Source organism: Drosophila montana, unplaced genomic scaffold (genome assembly GCF_035044405.1).
Source record: "Drosophila montana isolate Dmon_TW-CO22-7 unplaced genomic scaffold, ASM3504440v1 contig_3846_1, whole genome shotgun sequence".
Taxonomy (NCBI): domain Eukaryota; kingdom Metazoa; phylum Arthropoda; class Insecta; order Diptera; family Drosophilidae; genus Drosophila; species Drosophila montana.
This window is the reverse complement of record NW_026998718.1, coordinates 952,525-974,409: the sequence shown is the minus strand read 5'-3', so window position 1 is coordinate 974,409 and position 21,885 is coordinate 952,525. Positions and strand designations below refer to the sequence as shown.

The 21,885-nt window shown below is 41.4% G+C and overlaps 3 protein-coding genes across 3 annotated transcripts; 2 read left to right on the top strand and 1 right to left on the bottom strand.

Annotated features, from left to right (window-relative positions):
• Positions 1 to 5,795: 5,795 nt before the first annotated feature.
• can (cannonball) lies at positions 5,796 to 12,799 on the bottom strand. Its single transcript, XM_064696320.1, has 4 exons — positions 12,565 to 12,799; positions 11,544 to 12,447; positions 11,343 to 11,472; positions 5,796 to 11,277 (listed from the first exon to the last, which is right to left on the bottom strand). Exons 1-4 carry the CDS (start codon positions 12,682 to 12,684, stop codon positions 6,750 to 6,752), a joined length of 5,682 nt encoding a protein of 1,893 aa, XP_064552390.1. The 5' UTR covers positions 12,685 to 12,799; the 3' UTR covers positions 5,796 to 6,749.
• Positions 12,800 to 18,197: 5,398 nt separating this feature from the next.
• LOC135438078 (odorant receptor 67d-like) lies at positions 18,198 to 19,472 on the top strand. The gene is made up of 3 exons (XM_064696228.1): positions 18,198 to 18,958; positions 19,017 to 19,206; positions 19,263 to 19,472. The coding sequence occupies exons 1-3, from the start codon at positions 18,198 to 18,200 to the stop codon at positions 19,470 to 19,472; spliced, it is 1,161 nt and encodes a 386-aa protein (XP_064552298.1).
• Positions 19,473 to 20,233: 761 nt separating this feature from the next.
• On the top strand, positions 20,234 to 21,511 carry LOC135438077 (odorant receptor 67d-like; the record flags this gene model as incomplete). The annotated part of the gene is made up of 3 exons (XM_064696227.1): positions 20,234 to 20,997; positions 21,056 to 21,245; positions 21,302 to 21,511. Coding segments are annotated over 3 exons (1,164 nt in total), but the record flags the coding sequence as incomplete, so codon positions are not given.
• Positions 21,512 to 21,885: the final 374 nt, after the last annotated feature.

Sequence of the window (21,885 nt, the reverse complement as noted above, 5' to 3'; positions counted from 1 at the left end):
CACCCATGTGTGCATGTGTATTGCTTTAATAGAAAATTGCAAAAGTTTCGCAAAAGAAAATGCCTCAGCCAGTCAGCCAACCCAAACAAGTCAGCGCCGCCGTCGAAATTGAAAAGAATGTGGAAAAGTAGCTGGCCTGGGCCAGAGAGAAAACTAAGTGGTGTCTGGGTGGTTGGGTTGGGTGGGTGGACAGCTTGGTTGGTGGTAGATCTACTGCGCTTAACATTGGGGGGCTGCTTACGGCACTGGCAAGAAAGCCAAAGTAAGCATGAAATAAACCCTCATCGTCAACGGCAGCTACGTTGTCTGCAGTGCAAGTCGAAAATTCGCAATGCGAAGTTAAATCTCTCTTAAAAACAGTTTCTGTTATAAGCAGTTGGGAATTATTGTGAAAGCCTTCAAAGTGTTGGGCCAGACAGTCAGGGACTCATAAAGGACTTTGTATGATGCATGTTTTATACTTTTATTCATCAAGACGATACTTTTTAAATCTATTATTAATAAGCATTGAGTTTTTTGGCAGGTACCGAAAATGTGAGAAATCATCTTGAAATGATTCCTAAACAGCTAATTGTATTTATTTAATGAATGAATAATTCGCAATGCTGATCCTTTTCTAAAAGCATTTATAAGCTTAAACTCAGCGATTTGATGCTAATGGACCCAGCTAGTGTAGGGTATTACAGCAGCGCAGAGCAACGTACGCAGCAAACTCTATGAAGATTTACCGGTTTTAACGTTGCCAGTCAGCAGTTCGTTTTACCAGTTGCCCCCTGTCTATATGGGTATGTATACATGTGTATATGCAAGTGAGTTTGTGTGTGTGTGTGTGTGTGTGTGTGTGTGTGTGTGTGTGTGTGTGAGTGGGGTCGGTCTGTGTCGCGTCTGGCATTATAATGCCGAGCGCATGTTGCTTCGCTTGTCGCTTGCCCCATGCTCAGCTTCAGTTCTAGCTTCCTGTGCGCCCTGCCATGTCGTCATGCTATCAGAGGCCGTGGCTTGGAGCAGCAGCTCGGCTCAGTCTCAGCAGCCGCATCGCATGCGTATCGATTTTGTTGTTGCGACACGAGCAAGAGGGGCGTGTGAGTGCGGCTGAGGCAGGTGAGAGGACGTTGCTCTATTCACCACATGTTGAATTCTGAGCCAATGTCATACACACATTCAATTTATTGAAGAGTATAATGTGTTAATTGCTGGGGGATTTGTGCCTGTCGTTGCTTTTCATGATTGGCGCTCGTATATCTTGGCGAATTTATGTTGCTTTTATCTATGCACGCGCTGTGCTGCATATTTGATGGCCGATTTGCCAGCGATAAAGCCCGTCCTGTAATTAGGCGTTACCCCAGTTTGCTTTTGCATTTTCCACGGAACCAGAACTTGCATGTAGTATGCAACTTTGTTGTGGCACTGTCCATGCCACCCCGTCAAATGTGCAACTGACACAAGCTCTAACTCCACCTTCGGTGATGGCAGTTATCAGAGCTGACTATCTGTGGAGAGGGGCGAGGGGCGAAGGGCGAGGGCAGGGTCTGCCTGAACCTAGCAAAGTAGTGCGTGCGGCAGGGCCATAAACAATGCCAACTACACTTTAAGCCAGCCAATTGCATTCGCATTCTCATGTCGCTGCTGGCATGTTTTTGATGGAAAATAATTAAGTTAATGTAAAATGCATTTTCAAATTGTATGCCGCAGCCTAATTATCATAGCGAGCCATGCTTAGAATTTTAATGCAGAACTTGCCAAATGATATATATACATACATTTACTCGCACAATATATATTATTAATAATGTGAAAGCTCGGATAATGATAGGCACCTCTTAAGGCGTTGCTCAAGTGAATGTTAACGTTGAAGACTTTCAGTAAACTGCAGGGCAACTAATTTAAGGGTATTTCGCCCCTTTAAACGATCAGAGTTTCGACCAACTTTCATCACCCTGCAGTTACCTTTATGATCTGCACAAAATGTTGTGTGCTTTCATCGCATTTGTTGGGGATATCTCCCCATAATCTGAAACTGGTTCGAGCTATTTATCGTTCGCATTGTTTGCCAGTGTGTCAGGCCATTAATTTCATTAAAATTGCATCAAAATTTATGGTAGAGTTGCGAGCAATTTGCTTGTAATCCATCAGCGTGTCGCATCGCGCTGCCAGCCCTAAAGCTCTTTTGTGTACTTTTCCGAACTGGCTCGAATATAAATTACAACGTGGCCCTTAACATGTTAATAAAATAAAATGCTACATGCAAAATACTGAACAGTCAACTCTGGACTTGACGCGTATTCGGCGCAAATTCAATTAAAGCCAACTCATACGATAAGTGGCAGTGGCCAAAAGCCACAAGCCACAAGCCCTAGATAAGCTGGGGCCATTATCAGTGAGGTCGGATCTGCGGCCAAGTGGCAGCTGCAACTGCTCCTACAGCCTGAACTAGCCACAATGGAAGATTTTCTGTCAGCCCTTTAATATTCATGCACGTGTGAGAAACGAGCTGAACGCGTAACGTAATAAGCAGGCGACTAGAAGGAGCCATTAAGAGTTGTGGTTCGCATTCGCAGCGGGATTAAAAGAGACGACTTTACACTGCTCATAAAATTGCAACTTAATTGTTAATTAAAGGGCGCGCAGTATGTGTTTCCTCGTTTGTCCAGTACCAAGTCCTGCTTCTGCTCTTGCTCTTGCTCCTGCCAGCCTGCGGCATGTCACGTCGCAGCGTTGGCAGCTGCCTCTTGTGCAACGTCTATCAAAATAATGACACTGAGTTACATGAAAAAATGATCAGCATACTGAATAGTTTTCAGCTTTCAAGTTCGACTCGCGTCTGAAGTGTGGAAATTATAATAAATTTTAACTTTGGGCACCGCAATTATGCAGACACCTTGCACTGGCCATATATTGCCATATTGACAGCTTGATTGATGCCCGGCCTGCCCGATCCCGACATCTGTTTAGCATTTTTACGCCTAATCGCAAAACCGATCGAATGATTTTGCATAAGTTCAGCGATCACAAACTACGAACTACAAACGACCAACGGGTGGTCCCAGCCCCAGCCCCAGCCCCAGTCTTAGTTAACCAACTGCCGTTGTTCATTGAATGCCATCAGAGACAATAAATTTCATAAATAGCTTATGCATAAAATACCAAGCCCGCCTTCCGTGCCCCACACCTTCATCAGCCGCCGCCCGCTGTGTTAATATTAATTGGACGACATAATTGCAGCGCACCGCTGCCCATAATAATCGACCCAGCCGAAGATGAGGAAGAAGTTTGGCCACCACTCTCTTTATTGGCCAGTCGAAAACACGTTTCGGGGCAATCTTCATAAAGCAGCAGCGCTGACCAGAGCCCAACTCAAGTCCGGTAGTTGGCAGTCGCCAGGCAATTGGAATTTGTGTAAATTTGGCAAACGTTGCATTGACGACACCAAGCTGGGCAGCCAACTGGACAGCGTACTGGGAGGAGTGCATGTTGTTCGCTTCCATACATAATTACCGGTTGCATTTTATATACACTGACGCGAAGGGTACAATATTTCTTGAGTTTTGCAGCAGTGAATACCCTTTACGGAACCACAAATCGTCAATAACGATAACTAACTTTGGAAACAATTCAATTTATTATTTATATAAACTCTAGAAACCTAGTACATGCCTATTACCAAGAGAAATTAGACAATGTATTTCTCACATTCAAATTAAGTAAGTGAAATGTAATTCATGTAAATTAATTATATTATACTTAAATCAAAGAGCATTTTAGTTTCGGTGCAAATAAAAGCAGATTCTAAATTTCTTTGTTTTTTGGGGGGCATATGCAACGAGTACGACCAGGCGCAGCATGTGTGCAATTATCGGTGTGTGTCCCGGCTAATTTATTGTCTTTGGCGCTGCCCTAAATCCAAATGTAATACAATACGCGCATTTATCATATTTAAGTACCGAGTCCAAAAACACATCCTGTATTTATGGCCTGCTAATATGCGGTTTTAGTTTAATGGGTGCAAGGATCGGGGCGCGATGCAGCCTAAATACGAACTCCAATGCGACTGGAAAGGGAAATTGGGAAAGGGCTAAGCTGGGGTGCCCAACTTGAGACTGGTGACGGGCTGTCGAGTGCAGTCTGATGCGCCACAGGAGTCGAGGACGAGCCCAGGGAAAAGTACAGCCTGTAACAGTTGTAAATTAAAATGCCTGCGCTTCAAGTTGTTTGCTCATCATCAGCAGGACGCACGCCCCCGCGACAGCACATTATTTTCTTTGTAAATATTTATTTTGTGCTCTGTTTTTTTTTACCCCTGAAATCAGTTAAATGGACTGTGCTGTTTGTTTTGTTTGGTGCGACAGTTTTACGCGCTGTCTCTTAATAAGCCCCATGAATAATGGCTGAGGCTTAGAGCCAGGCCAACAACTGCCCATGTGGGTGGGTGGTGTGTGTAAATCTCATGTGTGTGTAGACCAAAATGGTGAGACACATCGGCATACAATTGGCTACTGGCTACACATAGAGGGAGTGGTAAAATGAGAGTATGTGACAGGGAATCGCCCGCCAGCCAGAAGTACATACAACGCAGAAGGAAAACAGATAAAGCTGAAAAACAAAAATATTCGAAACAGAAGATGTTACAACTGCGGGCAAATGGGCAGCACAAACGCCACAAAAATTGCGCACAATTACGGGGCTAAAGCCCAGGCAACTCCTCCAGCCCTCCCGCACTCATTCCAATCGCACCTTATCCGAGCGGAAAAGAATTATTACGTTGAATTTTCTTTCATTTTTTTTGTTTTTGTTCTTTTTAAAGTAGAAAGAGAAGAGATTTTTCGTTTTTTGATAGCAGCAGACCAAGTGTGCCGTAAGGAGCAGCCAGGACACGGCGTTGTCCACGTCTCACGTGCACATGACAGTGGAGTAAACAATTTCATTTCGCGCGGCCAGCTCAGCAGGACCGAAAGATAACTGCTACAAACGAGGCACAAGATGCTGCCTGCAATAACAACAGCAACAACAAGAACAATGACAACAGCAGCCAGGACAAGGACAGTACTTGAGTTTCTTTATATTTTTTTTTTTGGGGCCAGCGAAAGCAATAACAACATCGCCAACCACCACAAAAGCATAAGAAGCTGCGTAAATATATTGTCCCGTCGGTTTTCGGAGTAGAATGGGGAAGGGGGTTACCTACAAACAGGGCACTATCCAGAAACAAGCCGTGGGCGTTGCGCAACTGAACAAGGACGTGGACGCGGATGAGTGCGACGCAGTTAGTCGAGCGTGCCTGGCGGCTTTTAATGCGTGCGTCTATAAATTTTGCACGCCTTTTGTGGCTGGGCGGACGGTGGGCGGTGCACGTGGCCTGGCCAGTTTTTGAAACTGTCAAATTGTTACTGCTTCTGCTCCTTTGGGGGTAGTCGAGCAGTGTTATTGCTACAGGAATTATTTATTTATTTCATTTCGGTTTGGTTACTTTTTTACAAAATCTCAACAGTTTAAAATGCGGTTCGAAATTAGAGCTTCATGTATTAAGGAATTGTGCTATTGGTGTTAATATATATCGCCCCTCTCTCCTAAGGTTAAGATAGTTTATACTTTTACCAATTCCACTCATTTTGATCGTTATTCACCAGCTCGGCCCCATTACTCGAATGTAGTTCTGCATCATCATCCAAAGCTTTAACTTTGGGATTCACAAATGTTTCAGAATTTTCCTTATTCTATTCCCAGCAGTTTTTTAACATTTTTGACCCTATATGATCCGAGGACTTAACATCAAAGTTCTTTAATTTTGCTTGCATATAAAAATTCGAAACACTTGATCTTCCATAGTTTTAACATCGGTCCTTGTTAACATTTCTAACCCTAAATGAAGGTTTTAAATGATTCTGACTCTTTATTATCCATTGTTTCAAGATCCAAATCAATCAATTTAGCTGGCCCTTTATCAGCTTTCAAGAAATTAAAAGATGTCGTCTTTTCTGTTTCTGATTTTTCTACAACATTTCAAACATTTTTGACTCTTCCATATCCCCAATGGATTGAACATCTATATATTTAACTTCGGGATTTCTAAATGTTTTTGATTCAATATCATCGTTTACAGATTGAACATGTAGATTATTTAGTGCTACGTGATTTTCATGCCATTCGTAAGATTCAACGGGATTGTGTAATATTTTTAGCTCTTCGGGACATCTTATTTCTGAATACTTAGTAGTTTGTTGGTCTTCATCTTTATCTAAGCATTCATAATCAATATTGTAGACGGGTTCAGCATTGGGTTTATTTAGTCGTTCTGTATATTTATTGTCGTTAAATGGTTCGACATGGACTTTCTTCAATGTTTTTGATTCCTCATCCACATTTAATTCATCATCATCATCCTTGACGAATAGCTTAACTTCTGTTCTTTCTTTGCCAAATATTCCAAAAAATTCCTCAATAAATTTAACATCAGGATCCTCTACTGCTCCTAAAACTTTTTCATCACTCTCCATGAACAAAACATTGGTCTTCTTTACTAATAATCTAATATAATACTAATTACTTCTTTAAGGAAATCAACATCGACATTGCTTAATGGATCTGTCCCGTCTATATCATCAAGGGATATAACATGGGAGGACAAGGGATGTCTCATGTCATCCTCCGTGAATTTAACATGGGGAATCACTTCCATTTCTAACTTATTTTCATCGTTCTTCAAGTACTCAACATCAGAATTCTTAACTATTTCTGTCTTCTTTTCATTTTCCTTAAGGGACACCGGTCCTTATTTTTTGCTCCTCTTTATCATCTCTCATCACCCTTTCATTTTCCTCCAAGGAATTCCTTGAGGATTCTGCCTCTTCAATATTAACATAATATAATTTAACATCGGCATTTTCAACAGTTATTAGCTTATCTTCATCATTCTCCTCTTCTTCACTTACATCGGAATTCTGTGCTTCTTCAGAGAATTCATCAGCGGAATTCCTTAACGGTTCCGTCACTTCTTTATAATCATCAATAGATTCAACATCAATTTTTGACTCTTCATTATCATCCATGTTGTCATCATCAAGATTCCTTATTATTCCAACATCATCAATTTCTTCTGTTCTTATCATCCCTTTCTCACCGTTCATAGTTAGCTTCTCGCCATAATCCATTTCTTCCTCTTTCTTATATTTGTTTTCTTCAAAGGATTCAATATCGGAATCCATTGAAGTTTCTGTTAAGACTCTATCATTATCAAAAGATTCAACATCGGTGTTCTCTTCTGATTTTAACTCTTCTTCGTCATTCTCCTTGTTCTTACCCTCATGACTCAATAATTTTTCTGACTGATCTTCATCTTCCTCAATGGTTTCAACGTCAGAATTCTGAAGCTCTACCGTCTCTTTATCTGCATCAAAGAATTCAACATCGAAATTATCTACCTTTTCAAACTCTTCATCATCGTGTGAGTTCTCAGCATCAGAATTATTTATAATTTCCAAGTTTTCTTCGCCTTCATCTACCTCTTCTTCATCTTCATGATCTTTTTCATCATCTTCACCTTCATCACCTTTACCATCTTCATCATCTTGGTCAGGTTCGTTATCTTCGTCAACTTCGTCATCATCATCATCCTCTTCCTCCTCATCATCTTCGTCTTCTTCTTCATCGGAATTCCTTAGGGATTCGGCATTTTTATCAGAATTAAATGATTCAACATTGATATTCTCTACCGTTTCGAACTCTTCTTCAATATTCTTTGATATTTTTGAGTCGTCCGCATTACCCCGATTAGTTAATGGTTCTGTGTCTTCTTCATCATTAAAGTCATCGGAAGTCTTTAGTGTTCCTAATTCCTCTTCGTTATCCTTATAGTCAACATTGCGATGCTTTAAAAGTGTCGTTTCTTCTTCATCATTATTTTGGGATCCAACATCGGGATTCTTCAATTCATTTGAATCTTCTTCATAATCCTCCTCTCCTTCATCATCGCCATCGGAACTCAATATTGGTTCTGTTATACCTTTTTCATCTTCCGAAGATCTAGCAGCCAGACTATTTACTGTTTCTGATTCTTTATCGTCTGCTACAGATTCAAGATCGTACTCTTCATCATTTTTAGAGCATTCTTCATTGGAAGTTTTTACTTTTTCTGATACTTTTTTATCATCTTTAAAACATTCAACACCCCGATTCCTTAGTGATTCTGAGCCTTCATTAACATCGCTATTCGGTATAATTTCGGATTCTTCATTATTATTCTCCAAGCGTTTAATATCGGGTTTGTTTAATTTTTCTCTTTCATCTTCATTTTTATCCAAATATTCAATATCGGAACCGCATAATGTTTTTGTGTTCTCTTGATGAATCTTAACAGATTCAACATCGGCGTTCCTTATTCTAACCTTAGGACTCTTTAGTTTCTCTGACTCTTGGTCATCATCCTCAGAATATGCAGGGTCGGAGTTCCGTGATAGCTCATGCTCTTTATTATCATGCTCAACATAAGAATCTTCTTCATTATTCTCATTACTGGGGTTTTCTAATGCTTCCAAGCATTCATCACTCTCAAAAGTTTCACCATCGGAATTCTTTTCAATATCGGAATCTTCTCTGTCATCGGAAACATATTCAGTATTGGAAATGCTTAATGTGTCCTCGAAATTATATTCCAAGGAATCTATATTATGTTCTATCGTTTCTGAATCTTCGTCATCATCCTCGAAGGATTCTACATCGGGACTACTTAATGTGTCTGAATCTTCATCATCCTCAAAATATTCATACTCAGAATACCTAAGTGACTCCATATCTTCTTCATTATCCTCAAAGAATTCTTCATGTCCATACTTTAATGAATCTTCAAGGTCATCATCAGAGGTTTCGACATCGAGATTTATTAAGTGTTCTGGCTCTCGCATCCGTTCGATTTCATTTGATTCCCCTTTGTTTGTCTGTGCAAAGATCGACTTCAGCTTTAGAATGTCCAAAAACTCGAGCCATTCTGTGTACTTATTATCGTTAGTAGATTTTTGCTTTGACTCCTTTAATGCATAATCAGCTCGTTTGACACAGAAACCTAGCAGGAGGTTTCTTCGTGTAATACATAATTTATAGAATGGGGTTCCCCTGCTGGCATATGCCTTGATCAAGAAATCTTCACTGCTTAGCTCTGCTCTATTGGGTTCTGTTGCCGCGACGCTGCCATTATGGCTGTTGGCCGTTTTTGGTTTCTCAGGATCATATTCCTGAATTAAGCGCTCAAAATCCCAAATGGTCATCTGGCAGTCATTGCCACCTACCATTAATAGTTTGTTATCCAGCGCAAACTCAATGCAGTTAATGGGTGCAGTGTGATGAGACAGACAGCGGACCAATTCCTCTTTATCAGCGTCCCAAACAATAACAAAGTTATCGTCAGCTCCGGAGGCCAAGTAGCGTCCACACATGGAGTAGGCCAGATCATTAATAGTACTTCTGTGACCACTGAAAACGCGTACCTGTACGGCTTTTACAATGTCCCACATGCGCACAGTGCAGTCGGCTGAGCCAGTGGCCAGGTAATGCCTGTTTGGATGGAATTGACAGCAGACAACCTCCGCCAAATGTCCGACGAGTATGCAGACTGACTTCTTGCTATCCTGCGTCCAAATGCGTGCCGTGCGATCATCCGAGGCGGTGGCGAAATAATAACCCAACGGTGCATAGCTAACGCTGTAGACGGCCCCACAGTGTCCCGGATAGACGACAACACAGCTCCATGAGAGCAGACACCAACAGCGCACAGTGCGATCCTGCGCGCAGCTGAGCAGGAAACGATCGTGTGGAGCAAATGTGCATCCGTACACGGCTCCTTGGTGACCATAGAGTGTGCGTCTCGTTTTTCTTTTGGTCGCGTCCAACATGCTCTCGTCTATGCCGGACATGCTTGTGTCAAGCCTCTTAAGGCACTTGGCCGACTTGATCTGCACCAGCTTTGAGGCTGTCAGCGCGAAAACGTGAATGGCGGAAGAGGAGGTGCCAATAGAGAGCATTGTGGTTTTGTTGGAGAATGTGGCACAGATTATAGTCTCAACACTTTCAAGTGCCGTGTATAGATAGGTCGATGGCAGGTTGTTGCGGCCAAGCGGCACCCGGCGTTCCTCGTCGTCTTTGTGTCGTTCCAGATCCCAACGCTTTGGAGTAGGAGTATAGAGACGATTGCCTGATGGCAAATGGACATTTCTAGTGGGAGAAGGTTTGTCCTTCTTAAAGCGCCTGCGCCGCATTGGTCGCGGACTGCTCTCTTTATTGTCTTTGACGGTCTCGGGAGTAGCCCAGAATATTTTATCCAAAATAGCAGAACCAATGCGACTGTGCTGACGAGGTTCGCCGTTGTTAAAGTCCGGATATAGGTCGAAATGTCTTATGAACGTCATCTGTAGGGAACGACTCCAGGACTCCATGCAGAGTAGCAATACATAATAGGTCTCTTCAAACATTGAGACTGGAACCTGTGCGTTTTCATCGCTGATCAACTTTCTAGCTTTATTCGGCATATCCCCCGGGGTTTGCAATACCATTAGCTTATCCACACGAGCCATATATGAATGATCAATATAGCGTAGAGAGCTTTCCACAAACGCCTTGCCCTTTCGGTACTTGCCGCTGGAAATCATTCGGAGATAGACCACTGCCAACGTTGGATACAGAAGATTGTATATTTCATACTTAAAGCGATTGGGTACTCTATCGATAATCTTGCGAATCTCATGAAAGAGTTGCTCGTAGTCGTTAAGCAGATTTGAATAGGGTAGATCCGAATTCGTATGGTCTTCATCATCGTCAGAGTTAAGCTTATCATCTTCAAATGTGCTATCATCTTCGTAAAAATCCCTGTGACCGTCATTTTTTGACGCTTGAGACTTACGTCGCCAAACCGAATCATCGCTGTCCGTTTCCTTAGCTGAACGTGGCGAAAACATATTACTGGCTGGTGATATGTTGTACTTCTCTTCTCTCTCCTTCGGAGTGCTTGACAATTTCGTTAATTTCTCTTCGAGGTGTCGTTTTTTCTCTGCGCAACTAACAGAAGAAGATTCTCTGCTTCCTGAATTTCCTGGGCTATTATTATCGCCACTTTGCGTGCGTGAATCAATGTTCTTTTTTTGTTCTTCAGCTGACTGACTTTTTGGAGATGCACTGGATTTGATTGGGGACTCACTTGTTTCCGTTAATTCCATAGGTTTTAAATTGGGAAATAATGGGTCTGTTGCTTGCATTGCCTCTGCGATAAACAAAAGCGGTTCTTGCGAAAGCGGTTGGCTGAATTATATGAGGTTAAAAATGAGTTATCTGAGGTACTAATTATAAATTCATATGTGAATCACCTCTTGTGAGTGGAGTTATTCTTTCTAGATGAAGTTTGTTGGTTCAATAATCGTTGCATCAGTTGAACTTTTGATGGTGTCGGAATCTTCGTTGATTTCGAACTCTGATTCGTAGCTTTCGGGGCAGTATCTATAAGGAGTTGGTTAATATTCGCGTATGACATGATATTATGGCAATGCCTCGTCACAAAAGGTTCTCACCAGTAGTGGGCCCAACGTCATCCAAATTCACAAGGCCTGAAAGAGCGGCCTCTATGTTTAAAATGTTTGGATTTTTATCACAGTTCGGGGACAAGTGTTTGCGACTTAATTTCTTCACTCTCCCACTAGACTCGCCCTCCTTTTCCAAATTATCGTCAGAATTTTCAAAGGAAATGGGTGAATATGATGAATGTGATTCGTCATTGGAATCTTCTATCTGTCCAATTCCCGAGGATATATCCGAATCGCTAAATTCGAAATCGGAATTATCGCAACTTCCAGCATTAGATTTGCTGCTTGCCACCTTATCGCTTGATTTTTGCAGGCGTGATTGTTTCCTATCCTTGAACAGCGCTTTTCGTGGGAGCTTTGCCAAAGCCTCTTGAAAATCATCAGAGGAACACAGTTCGTCTTTCCTCGACTTTGTTCTTGTTAGTGTTGCCAATAACTCTTCTTCAAAACTAGAAAATCGCTGAGCTGTTAGTTCTTTATTTTCGTTGTCCTCTCTGATCTTGAGAGCAATATCAGCTTGATTAGTTTTAGAACTGTATTTATTGACCTGTTCGTCCACCGAACCTTGGAATACTTCCATATCACTGAAACAAATGGGTTGTACGATTGTCTCTAGCTCAACATCTGCTTCTGAAGGCTTGAATGAATTATGCTGCTGATTATCAACGTTTTTCGACAGGTCAAATGATTCCACAAATTGCATATCGTCGTTGAACATAAATGGGAGTCCAAAAGTATCCCCAATGCCCACATCTGACGATAAGGGCTCTAGAATGCGTTCGGTTGTTGGCATTGAAAGGTTACTTAGATCTGGCTGATAGTCCTTGAAGCTACATATTTCAGATTCTTGGGATGACGTTGAATCTTTCGGGCTTGTTGTGTTCGACGATAACTGTAAACGGATATGTTAATTGTTGTCGATATTGTTCTTTACATTTTATTATATTTTCAGACTGTGATATCCTTGCCTTGGTGCACGTCGTGCAGATACAACAGAGCTCTTACTTACTGAACTTTCTGTGTCTGCTCTTTCGCCATCACCAATTGGATATTTCTCTGTTTTTGTTTTCTTTCGGGATTTATTTTCATCTTCGGTAACTGATCGCTTTTTAGCGCTTTGTTTTTTCATAATTGAAACACCTTTTTTATAGCTCTTGAGCAAAATTTCAGCGTCTGTATAAATTTACTGTAGAAAATAAGCAGGCTGTCAAATATAGTACATCGATTCACACTGCGACTAACTATCTAAAGTAACAGCTTTGGAATGATTACTATAAATATTACTATCGATTTAAAAAAGTATTATGAATGTGTCACGACTGCAATTTCTACAGTGATACTCAAATCACAATTTTGCTCATCTCTAGTTTTAGCACGTAGCCAATTGTTTCCACGTTCCACGTTTTTATTATACTGTTGATAGCCGCGGTCGGTAGATAAAAAAAATTAATATGAATAGCACATATATATTTAAATAGGTCTTATAATAGTTGAACGTTTTTATGGTATTTAAGATTCATTGATTAATTGCTTTACATGGTTACATGAGGAAATCTATACAATAAGTTAAGTCATATAATCCAATAAGAAACCTAGCAGCTCCCAGTAAACGGCTGCTGCACTTTGAATGTGATTCAGTGTGTATCATGACATGATTTAATTCAATGAAATATTACAGCATCGCGAAATGTGAAAACTGTGTTCGTGGAGGAAATAGATGCCATATGTGGATACTCCTAGTTTGGCAAGGCAGCTGGAGCTTGTCTTTTGGACAGTTTGAAGGAGAAATTATAATGCATATGTATTTAATTCTACGAGTACATATGTACATGCAAATTTCAAAACTCAAGGGCTATCATTAGATACGGACAATTAGAAACAAAGCCTCATTATTTGCAGCAGCAACAGCAAAAACAACAACAAAGGCAGCAGCAGCAGTTGAACCGCAAGCGAATCACTTGAAATGAAATGCAGCCCATAAATAAATCACATCACATTGGACCGCATCTGTTTGGATGGGATCGAATTTATGCAACTGCAAAATAATCCATTGTAAAGTGTCGAAAAAGTGCAATTGAAATGCAAATCAATGCAAATCGATACTTGAATCATCATCAACAGCAACAGCGATAAATGATTCATGCCCCGCACGCGAGCCACATTCAAATGCAAATGCGAATGCAAAAATTTGCAAGCAAACTCGATTTTGGGTGGGTCTTTTAGAAGCTGAGGCCGGCGGCTAAGGCTACCCGCTGATGTGCGAACAATCAAATCAAAAAAAATGCACCGCACCACAATAAAAACTGCAGTGCTAAATAAACACAACAAACAATGAGATACACACACAGGCACAAAGGTGAACGCGGTGGCAGATTTTTGCACTTCCGGTTAACTGTTGCTAATTCGATTAGAGAGTTAGAAACAAAGTTCTGAAAGGGCAGCCAAGGCAAGCGTGCACTCGTTGTACAAATTTGTTGGCGCCTATCTCATATTGGGCTGGCAACTTATGCAAATGTTGCTGTGTGATTCATGTACGAGGTCTGCCTGGCAAGTTTACTCCTTGGGGACAAATATATAGACAGTCGAGATTCTGTAAATTGAATTGAAGAATTTTTAGTTCGTTAATCGTTTCACACGCGTTGCGCTTTTGTACCTTTATTGCCAGCACAGACGGGTTCTCATATTTAAATTCAAACCCAATCATATCCTGTCATAAGGCTCAAGCCTCTTTTGTCTGCCCATCAGAACTTGTTTGTGCTTTAGCTTAACCCCTTTCAACATTATGCCCTCGCTTCCTGAACTTATCCCAGACATTGTCATGCTAATTGCCGGCCATGAGAAGGCTGAGATTCGAATCTGAGAGTTTTCTTTGCCAAGAGACAATCAGCAGTCAGGTAAGATTGTCGCTGATCGAGTTGAATTTGTTCAGGATGTGTTTATTCAGTTTGTTCTTACATGTCTTTGCGCGAAGTTCTTTGAAACTTTAACTTGTGAGTGTGTTCGAAAACTAAACAGCATAGCATAGTTTAACGAATTGTTTAAAAGAAATGCGGGGCTATTTTTAATTCTGCTTTAACGTTAATAAATTATAGTCTTAATAAAATGAGCCCAAAATCGTGTATTCAATATTCCACAAAAAATTTAGCATGTTCTGTTTTTATAAAAAATGTCGTAACCACGCCCCCGCAGCCTTATAAACGACAAGCAATAACACGGCCTCTGGCGCAATTTAACACCAATTACAATATCCGTTACATCTAATTATTGTAAGCGCGCCCACAAGCAAGCCACTTGGCCAGGAAGAAAATTAAAGAAAAACATCCAAGAGAGAAATACAGAAGGAAACCGCAAAAGACAAACCAAAGACCGGCCGTCGTCCGTTGTGCTGGTGGTTGGGCGCAGATTGGTCGCCATTTGTGGTTGCCAGGACATTAACAATGGTAACTACTCAACAAAAACAACAACAGCAAGGACAACAACAAGTCCAAATGGCGCCCATAAAACAACAGAGCAGAACCCGGAAAAGCCATGAAATATGACGATGATGGAACCTGAACCAGGGGGCATCAGAACTGCGGCTGAGACCTCAGTTGTGTAGTTGGTTAGTTGGGTGGGTGTGTTTGTGTGCGAGCGTGGAGTGTGGAGAAACATTTCTTAATTTCCAACAGTTTACGCTGAAAGCTTTCAGCGCTCAAATGACGCACACTGCTGAGCGTTCGTCCTTAGCCAGTGTCCTGGCCAGGGAGACGATGATCTAACGCCATTATTTCGCTGCCAAACGACAGGCAGTTGTTAATGGGGCTTACCACTTAAGCGCGACGGCATAAAATAAACACGCAGCTACAGTCCTGCCGCCCTCCTCCTTTCTCCCCCCCATTCTCGTCACGGATGTCCTGGCAAATTAATTAACATAGCGCGCGCTCGCCTGCAGCTTTCCTTCGGCATTGCTTGGGGTTTTTTTCTTTTTTTTTTGTACTTTTTACTTTTCTTGTCTTTTGGCGGTTTTGCTGGCGATGTTTAATTGTGTGGCACTTCGTGTCCTGTGCGCAAGGATGTCGGCCAGCGGCAGTTTGACAATTAGGAAACGTTTAAAGTTTGCCTAAGCTTGAGTTGGGGCGCGGTTTTCTCGGGTTTCGTTGATTACCGGACGGAGCCCACAAGCTCCGGCAGGACATTGTGCATACGCGGCACGTCTCTACATCCGTTTGACACCTTTGCGACCCGTGGCCAGGAAATGAGCTGCCCCGTACGTGACTGGCCTCAGCAAAACCTATCTATGAAAATATTCGGTTGATTTTTTCGATGCGAAGTTTTGGCAACATTTCTCAAGAAGTTGCCTGACTTGCAGTTCTCTGGTGTCTGAACACAACCAAACGAGTTATTCACGACAAGACATGCCACTTTAAAATATTTAAGCCCACTGTTTCCAATTGTCTCTGATGCCACTGTTTAAAATTCCAAATTTGTGCACTCGCTCAATTTCCTTGAGTCCATAAAGTAATTACCCCCAAACAAGTGAAAGATTCGGCATAAATTTGTTGCCGTGGCGGCTAGCCAGGTCCTGCCGGTATAATTAGTGGCCCATTGATGCTGCTACGTGCCAAGCACAACGCCTTGTGGCAAGGACAAGCCTTGAGTATCGCCGAAGCGTCGGCCTTCCATAATTGCAATTAAAATGTGCGCCGGGATGCCGCGCGTGCAGAGCAAACACTTTGGGGCAGTGCGCGAAAAATAAAAAAAATAAAAACGCACAAAAACTGACAAACAGAAACATTGTGCAAATTAAAATATAATTAGAGATAAACAAGCCAAAACAAGTGGCAACGAGCTGGCAATTAGTAGAGACGAGTTTATGTAGACGGTGGCGCCGCCTGTCGGCCAGCGGCAGTTGTACACGCACTTTCCACTGGAAATGTGTGACTGGAAATTAGCGTATCCTGAGGCTCAGGGCAGCAACCCTGCCCCTCAACCACCGTGAGGCCTGTGCGTGTGCGAGCGAGCAAGAAATAAACGCACATTGTGAGAGAGCATGTGAGACAGGAAGTCGCTGTCGTTGTCTCTGTCGCTGCGCTGCCGGCGTCGCTGCTACCTGGCAACTAACGAGCCAGCAATTTTGTGAGGCAGCTAATGCTGCCTCAAAGGCCTACGTCGAACTTCTGTGGCAGCTTCTTCTACGTCGCCTTGGCTACTTTAAGCCAGCCTCGTCATCGTCTTTCATATTAAGTATACGCCGTGCCTGGCTCATGTGGGCACAGGACTGGGCAGGGAGGGATTTGGGCTGGGAGCACGCACAGGCCAGGGCTTGTGAGGGTCGTTTTTTTCTGCTGTTTTGTTGTTGAGGCCACACCTTCCGCAGGGGTGATTGAAACTGAAATTTTCTGCAGGCGCCGTCGACGCTGCGACGTAGCTTTTACTTTTGTTTGCTTGGATTTTCGATAGAAAAAAAAAGGAAGAACATTTTCGTTGTGTATAAATAAAAATCTACATTGGGTGGGAAACGAAATCTGCTTTATGAAATGTCAAAACTTCAAAGCAAATTTTAAGTTAAATGCAAGAAAATGAGAAAATATACACTTGAGTGCGTATGAAGAATCATTCTCAACTCCGCTGCCAGCAACGCGTGCTGCTTCTTCTTCTTCTTCTTGCTGTTTGTTTTGCGCCAGTTTTCCATTGTCCATTGCACGTTGTTAGGACTTTGTTGTTGTTGTGGTTGTTGTTGGTGCTGTTTGAGCTGTTGTTGATAGCCTTTATTAGTTGTTGGGCCCAAGCTTAGGCGCTTTACATTTTCTTTTTCGCTTCCGGTTTGGGAGAACAAAATTTGATGCGAGATTTGGAAGCAGGCAGAAGTAGCAGGATTTGCCCCGGAACCGTGTGCCTTGTATAAATATATTGTAATATAAAAGCAGTTTTTAGCTAGACTTTGGCATACTTCTTGATGAAGGAAGGTAAACATATCTCTACCAAAAGTCGCATATTTTAAGTTGGGCTTAGATTATAAAATACCAACCAAAAAACAGTTTGACTATTCTCATAATTTTCTTAATTTGGTATGCCAACTAAACAAAATTCGCGAATCAACTCCTGATTAAGTATACTTTGAAATTCCAGATATTTTAGTTATGGTATATGGTGGTATATAATATAAATATTTTTTAAGGTATTTAAGCGTCGGTTTCACAACAAAAATTTGTCCAATTCATTTCTGTTTTTCTCGTTTTCTTTTGGCTTACATTTCTTTATTTCGACAACAGATTTTATTAAAAAATTGTATATTAAATCAATTGCGTGCAGCTTTTGTTTGGGGTGTTAAATGTGCTCATGTATAAAGCGGGTGGGCCCGAAAGCGCCCCACGTTAAATGGTATAAATCATATTATGGACAACAGAAAGCAGAGCATTTAGTGTGGTTCCTCTGCACCTTAAAACAATTACAACTATTACGGCTAAGGCAATTAAAACTTATTTAATTGACCCATTATATTGTTTAAGAAAAGAGAATCATTTTGGCCTATTAAGTTGTCAATATTTTGACATTTTATGTGAGGTTCTTGGAGCAATAAAAGGAATGTTCTTGGCGTATTGCTTCTCAGTCATTGGTTAACGCGTCTATTGTGGACTGTTTTATTTGATTATAATTTCTACAATGGCCAAAACGGCTGTATCCCGGTTCCGTGCGATCGTGAAAGTCATTCGCTTTTGTGCAAACTTCTGTGGCACAGATGTCTCCGATCCTAACTATCGTATGTGGGCACTGACTTATATTGTCATCACCTCCGTTATCTTCTTTTTTGCCTGCACCTTATATACGGTTTATGTGGGCGTGGTATTAAATAAGGACTGGACGATAATATTGCAGGCATTTGCCGTGGCTGCCTCAGCCATTCAGGGTTTAACGAAGCTGTTGTGCTGTGTGGCCAATGCGCCAGCAATGCGTCAGATACAGGGAACCTACGAGTACATTTACAAGGAGTACGAAGGAAGGGACGGCGAATATACAAAATATCTGCACAAGCACATCAATACTTTCTGGAACCTAATGGTGGCCTTCATATGGGTGTACACGAGCATAGTGACCGCTATGATCTGCTATCCCTTGTTCTACTTTGTCGTCTACAACCAGAAGTTGATGGTCTTACATTTCCTAGTGCCGGGTATCAATCACAATAGCGACAGCGGACATGTGATGCTGATCACACTGCACATCATGTGCTTGATGTTTGGTGCATTCGGTAACTTTGGTGGGGATATGTACCTCTTTTTGTTTATCACCAATGTGCCGCTACTAAAGGACATATTTAAAGTGAAATTCCAAGAGCTCAACGAGCTGGTCCTGCAGACCGATAAGTATGAGGAGATGCACAACATGTTTTGGGATCTGCTGGCCTGGCACCAAAAATATGCAAAGTAAATGGTCAACATTCACGTCCCCTATACGACCTCGTTAAAAGTTAAAATTTTTTAGAATTCTGCACGGAACGAAGAAAATCTTTAAAACTGTTATGTTCGTCCAGCTTTCAACGGCCTGCGTCAGCATATTGTGCACCATATCTTGCATTTTTATGAAGGTCTGGCCCACTGCTCCCGCCTATTTGATGTATTCGTTTATAGTAATGTACACTTTTTGCGGCCTGGGCACCATAGTAGAGACTACGGTAAGGCTGTGTTAGTTTCAATTATCAGCTGAACATTATCAAAAATTCCTCTATAGAATGAACATTTTACAAACGAAATCTACTCGACTTTGTTGTGGTACGAGCTGCCGGTTAAGGAGCAGAAGATCGTTATTCTCATGCTAGCCAAGTCGCAGAATGAACTGGTTCTAACTGCAGCTGATGTGCTCCCACTGTCGATGGCTACTGCCCTGCAGCTGACCAAGGGAATATATAGTTTTAGCATGATGCTACTTACCTACTTGTAGAGCGGGAATTTAACAAGAGCTACTCGATTTGCACATGATTAATCTGATTTATATAAAGCTGTAGATCAATACAAGTTTAAAGCTCTTAATAAATAAATATCTTTCTTATATATCATCAGAATAGTACTATAGAGAGTCACGTTTTAAGGTTGGATTATAAAATACCAACCATAAAATAGTTTGACTAGTATAATTATTTTCTCAATTTGTTATAGCATCTTAAATAAATTTGAGTATCAAAATCTGATTATTTAAACTTGAAATTCCAGATATTAAAGTTATCTTCAAGCGTCGGTTTCACAACAAAAATTTGTACAATTCATTTCTGTTTTTCTCGTTTTCTTTTGGCTTACTTTTCTTTATTTCGACAGCAGTTTTTATTAAAAAATTGTATATTAAATCAATTGCGTGAAGCTTTTGGTTAGGGTGTTAAATGTGCTCATGTATAAAGCGGGTGGGCCCGAAAGCGCCCCACGTTAAATGGTATAAATCATATTATGGACAACAGAAAACAGAGCATTTAGTGTGGTTCCTCTGCACCTTAAAACAATTACAACTATTACGGCTAAGGCAATTAAACTTATTTAATTGACCCATTATATTGTTTAAGAAAAGAGAATCATTTTGGCCTATTAAGTTGTCAATATTTTGACATTTTATGTGAGGTTCTTGGAGCAATAAAAGGAATGTTCTTGGCGTATTGCTTCTCAGTCATTGGTTAACGCTTCTATTGTTGACTGTTGTATTGTTTATATTTTCTTAAAATGGCCAAAACGGCTGTGTCTCGGTTCTGTGCGATCGTGAAAGTCATTCGCTTTTGTGCGAAATTCTGTGGCACAGATGTCGCCGATCCTAACTATCGTATGTGGGCGCTGACTTATGTTGTCATCACCTCCGTTATCTTCTTTTTTGCCTGCACCTTATATACGGTTTATGTGGGCGTGGTATTAAATAAGGACTGGACGATAATATTGCAGGCATTTGCCGTGGCTGCCTCAGCGATTCAAGGTTTAACGAAGTTGTTATGCTGTGTGGCCAATGCGTCGGTAATGCGGCACATACAGGGCACCTACGAGTCCATTTACAAGGAGTACGAGGGAATGGACGGCGAATATACAAAATATCTGCACAAGCGCATCAATACCTTCTGGAACCTAATGGTGGCGTTCATATGGGTTTACACGGTTCTCGTGACCTTTATGATCGGTTATCCCTTATTCCATTTTGTCATCTACAACCAGAAGTTGATGGTCTTACATTTCCTAGTGCCGGGTATCAATCACAATAGCGACAGCGGACATCTGATGCTGATCACACTGCACATCATGTGCTTGATGTTTGGTGCATTTGGTAACTTTGGTGCCGACATGTACCTCTTTTTGTTTATCACTAATGTGCCGCTACTAAAGGACATATTTAAAGTGAAATTCCAAGAGCTCAACGAGCTGGTCCTGCAGACCGATAACTATGAGGAGATGCACAACATGTTTTGGGATCTGCTGGCCTGGCACCAAAAATATGCAAAGTAAATGGTCAACATTCACGTCCCCTAAACGATCTCGATATAAGTTTTAATTTTTTAGAATTCTGCACGGAACGAAGAAAATATTCAACATTGTCATGTTCGTGCAGCTTTCAACGGCCTGCGTCAGCATATTGTGCACCATATCTTGCATTTTTATGAAGGTCTGGCCCACTGCTCCCGCCTATTTGATGTATTCGTTTATAGTAATGTACACCTTTTGCGGCCTGGGCACCATCGTGGTAACTACGGTAAGACTGAATTGATTTCAATTATAAGCTGGACATTATCAACGATTCTTCTATAGAATGAACACTTTACAAATGAAATCTACTCGACTTTGTTGTGGTACGAGCTGCCGGCTAAGGAGCAGAAGATCGTGATTCTCATGCTAGCCAAGTCGCAGAATGAACTGGTTCTAACTGCAGCTGATGTGCTCCCACTTTCGATGGCCACTGCCCTGCAGCTGACCAAGGGAATATATAGTTTTAGCATGATGCTTTTCACCTACTTGTAGAACGTGAAGTAAAAAAAAGTTGCTTGATTTGCACGATATTATAGAAAGCCGTAGATCAATAAAAGCTTACAGCTCTTTGTAATATAAATAAATATCTTTTTTATATCTCATCAGAAAATCAAAAATCCCTGGCGAGCGATCTCATATCTGATTCGAAATTAATACTACTAATATTATGGGTAACAAAGTATTTAAATTATTCCTTCTTGAAGGGCTACATATAGCCTATTCTCTAAATTAACATAAGTAATACTTCTATCCGAGCCGTGTTTTCTCCCTCTCCGTGGGCAATATTTTGCATTCTATGTCAGCACAGTGAGCTGCAGCTGACACTGGATGTCTACAGTATGGCCATGCGACTGCTAGCTTACAAG

What these genes read in the sequence shown, in the direction of transcription:
- can (XM_064696320.1), bottom strand. Translation starts at nt 12,684, where the DNA reads ATGAAAAAACAAAGCGCTAAAAAGCGATCAGTTACCGAAGATGAAAAT. An exon ending in GAGCAGACACAGAAAGTTCA is followed by an intron (nt 12,448 to 12,564) that starts GTAAGTAAGAGC and finishes ATCCGTTTACAG; the next exon opens with TTATCGTCGAACACAACAAG. An exon ending in AATAACTCCACTCACAAGAG is followed by an intron (nt 11,278 to 11,342) that starts GTGATTCACATA and finishes CATATAATTCAG; the next exon opens with CCAACCGCTTTCGCAAGAAC.
- LOC135438078 (XM_064696228.1), top strand. Translation starts at nt 18,198, where the DNA reads ATGGCCAAAACGGCTGTATCCCGGTTCCGTGCGATCGTGAAAGTCATT. An exon ending in TGGCACCAAAAATATGCAAA is followed by an intron (nt 18,959 to 19,016) that starts GTAAATGGTCAA and finishes AAAATTTTTTAG; the next exon opens with AATTCTGCACGGAACGAAGA. An exon ending in GCACCATAGTAGAGACTACG is followed by an intron (nt 19,207 to 19,262) that starts GTAAGGCTGTGT and finishes ATTCCTCTATAG; the next exon opens with AATGAACATTTTACAAACGA.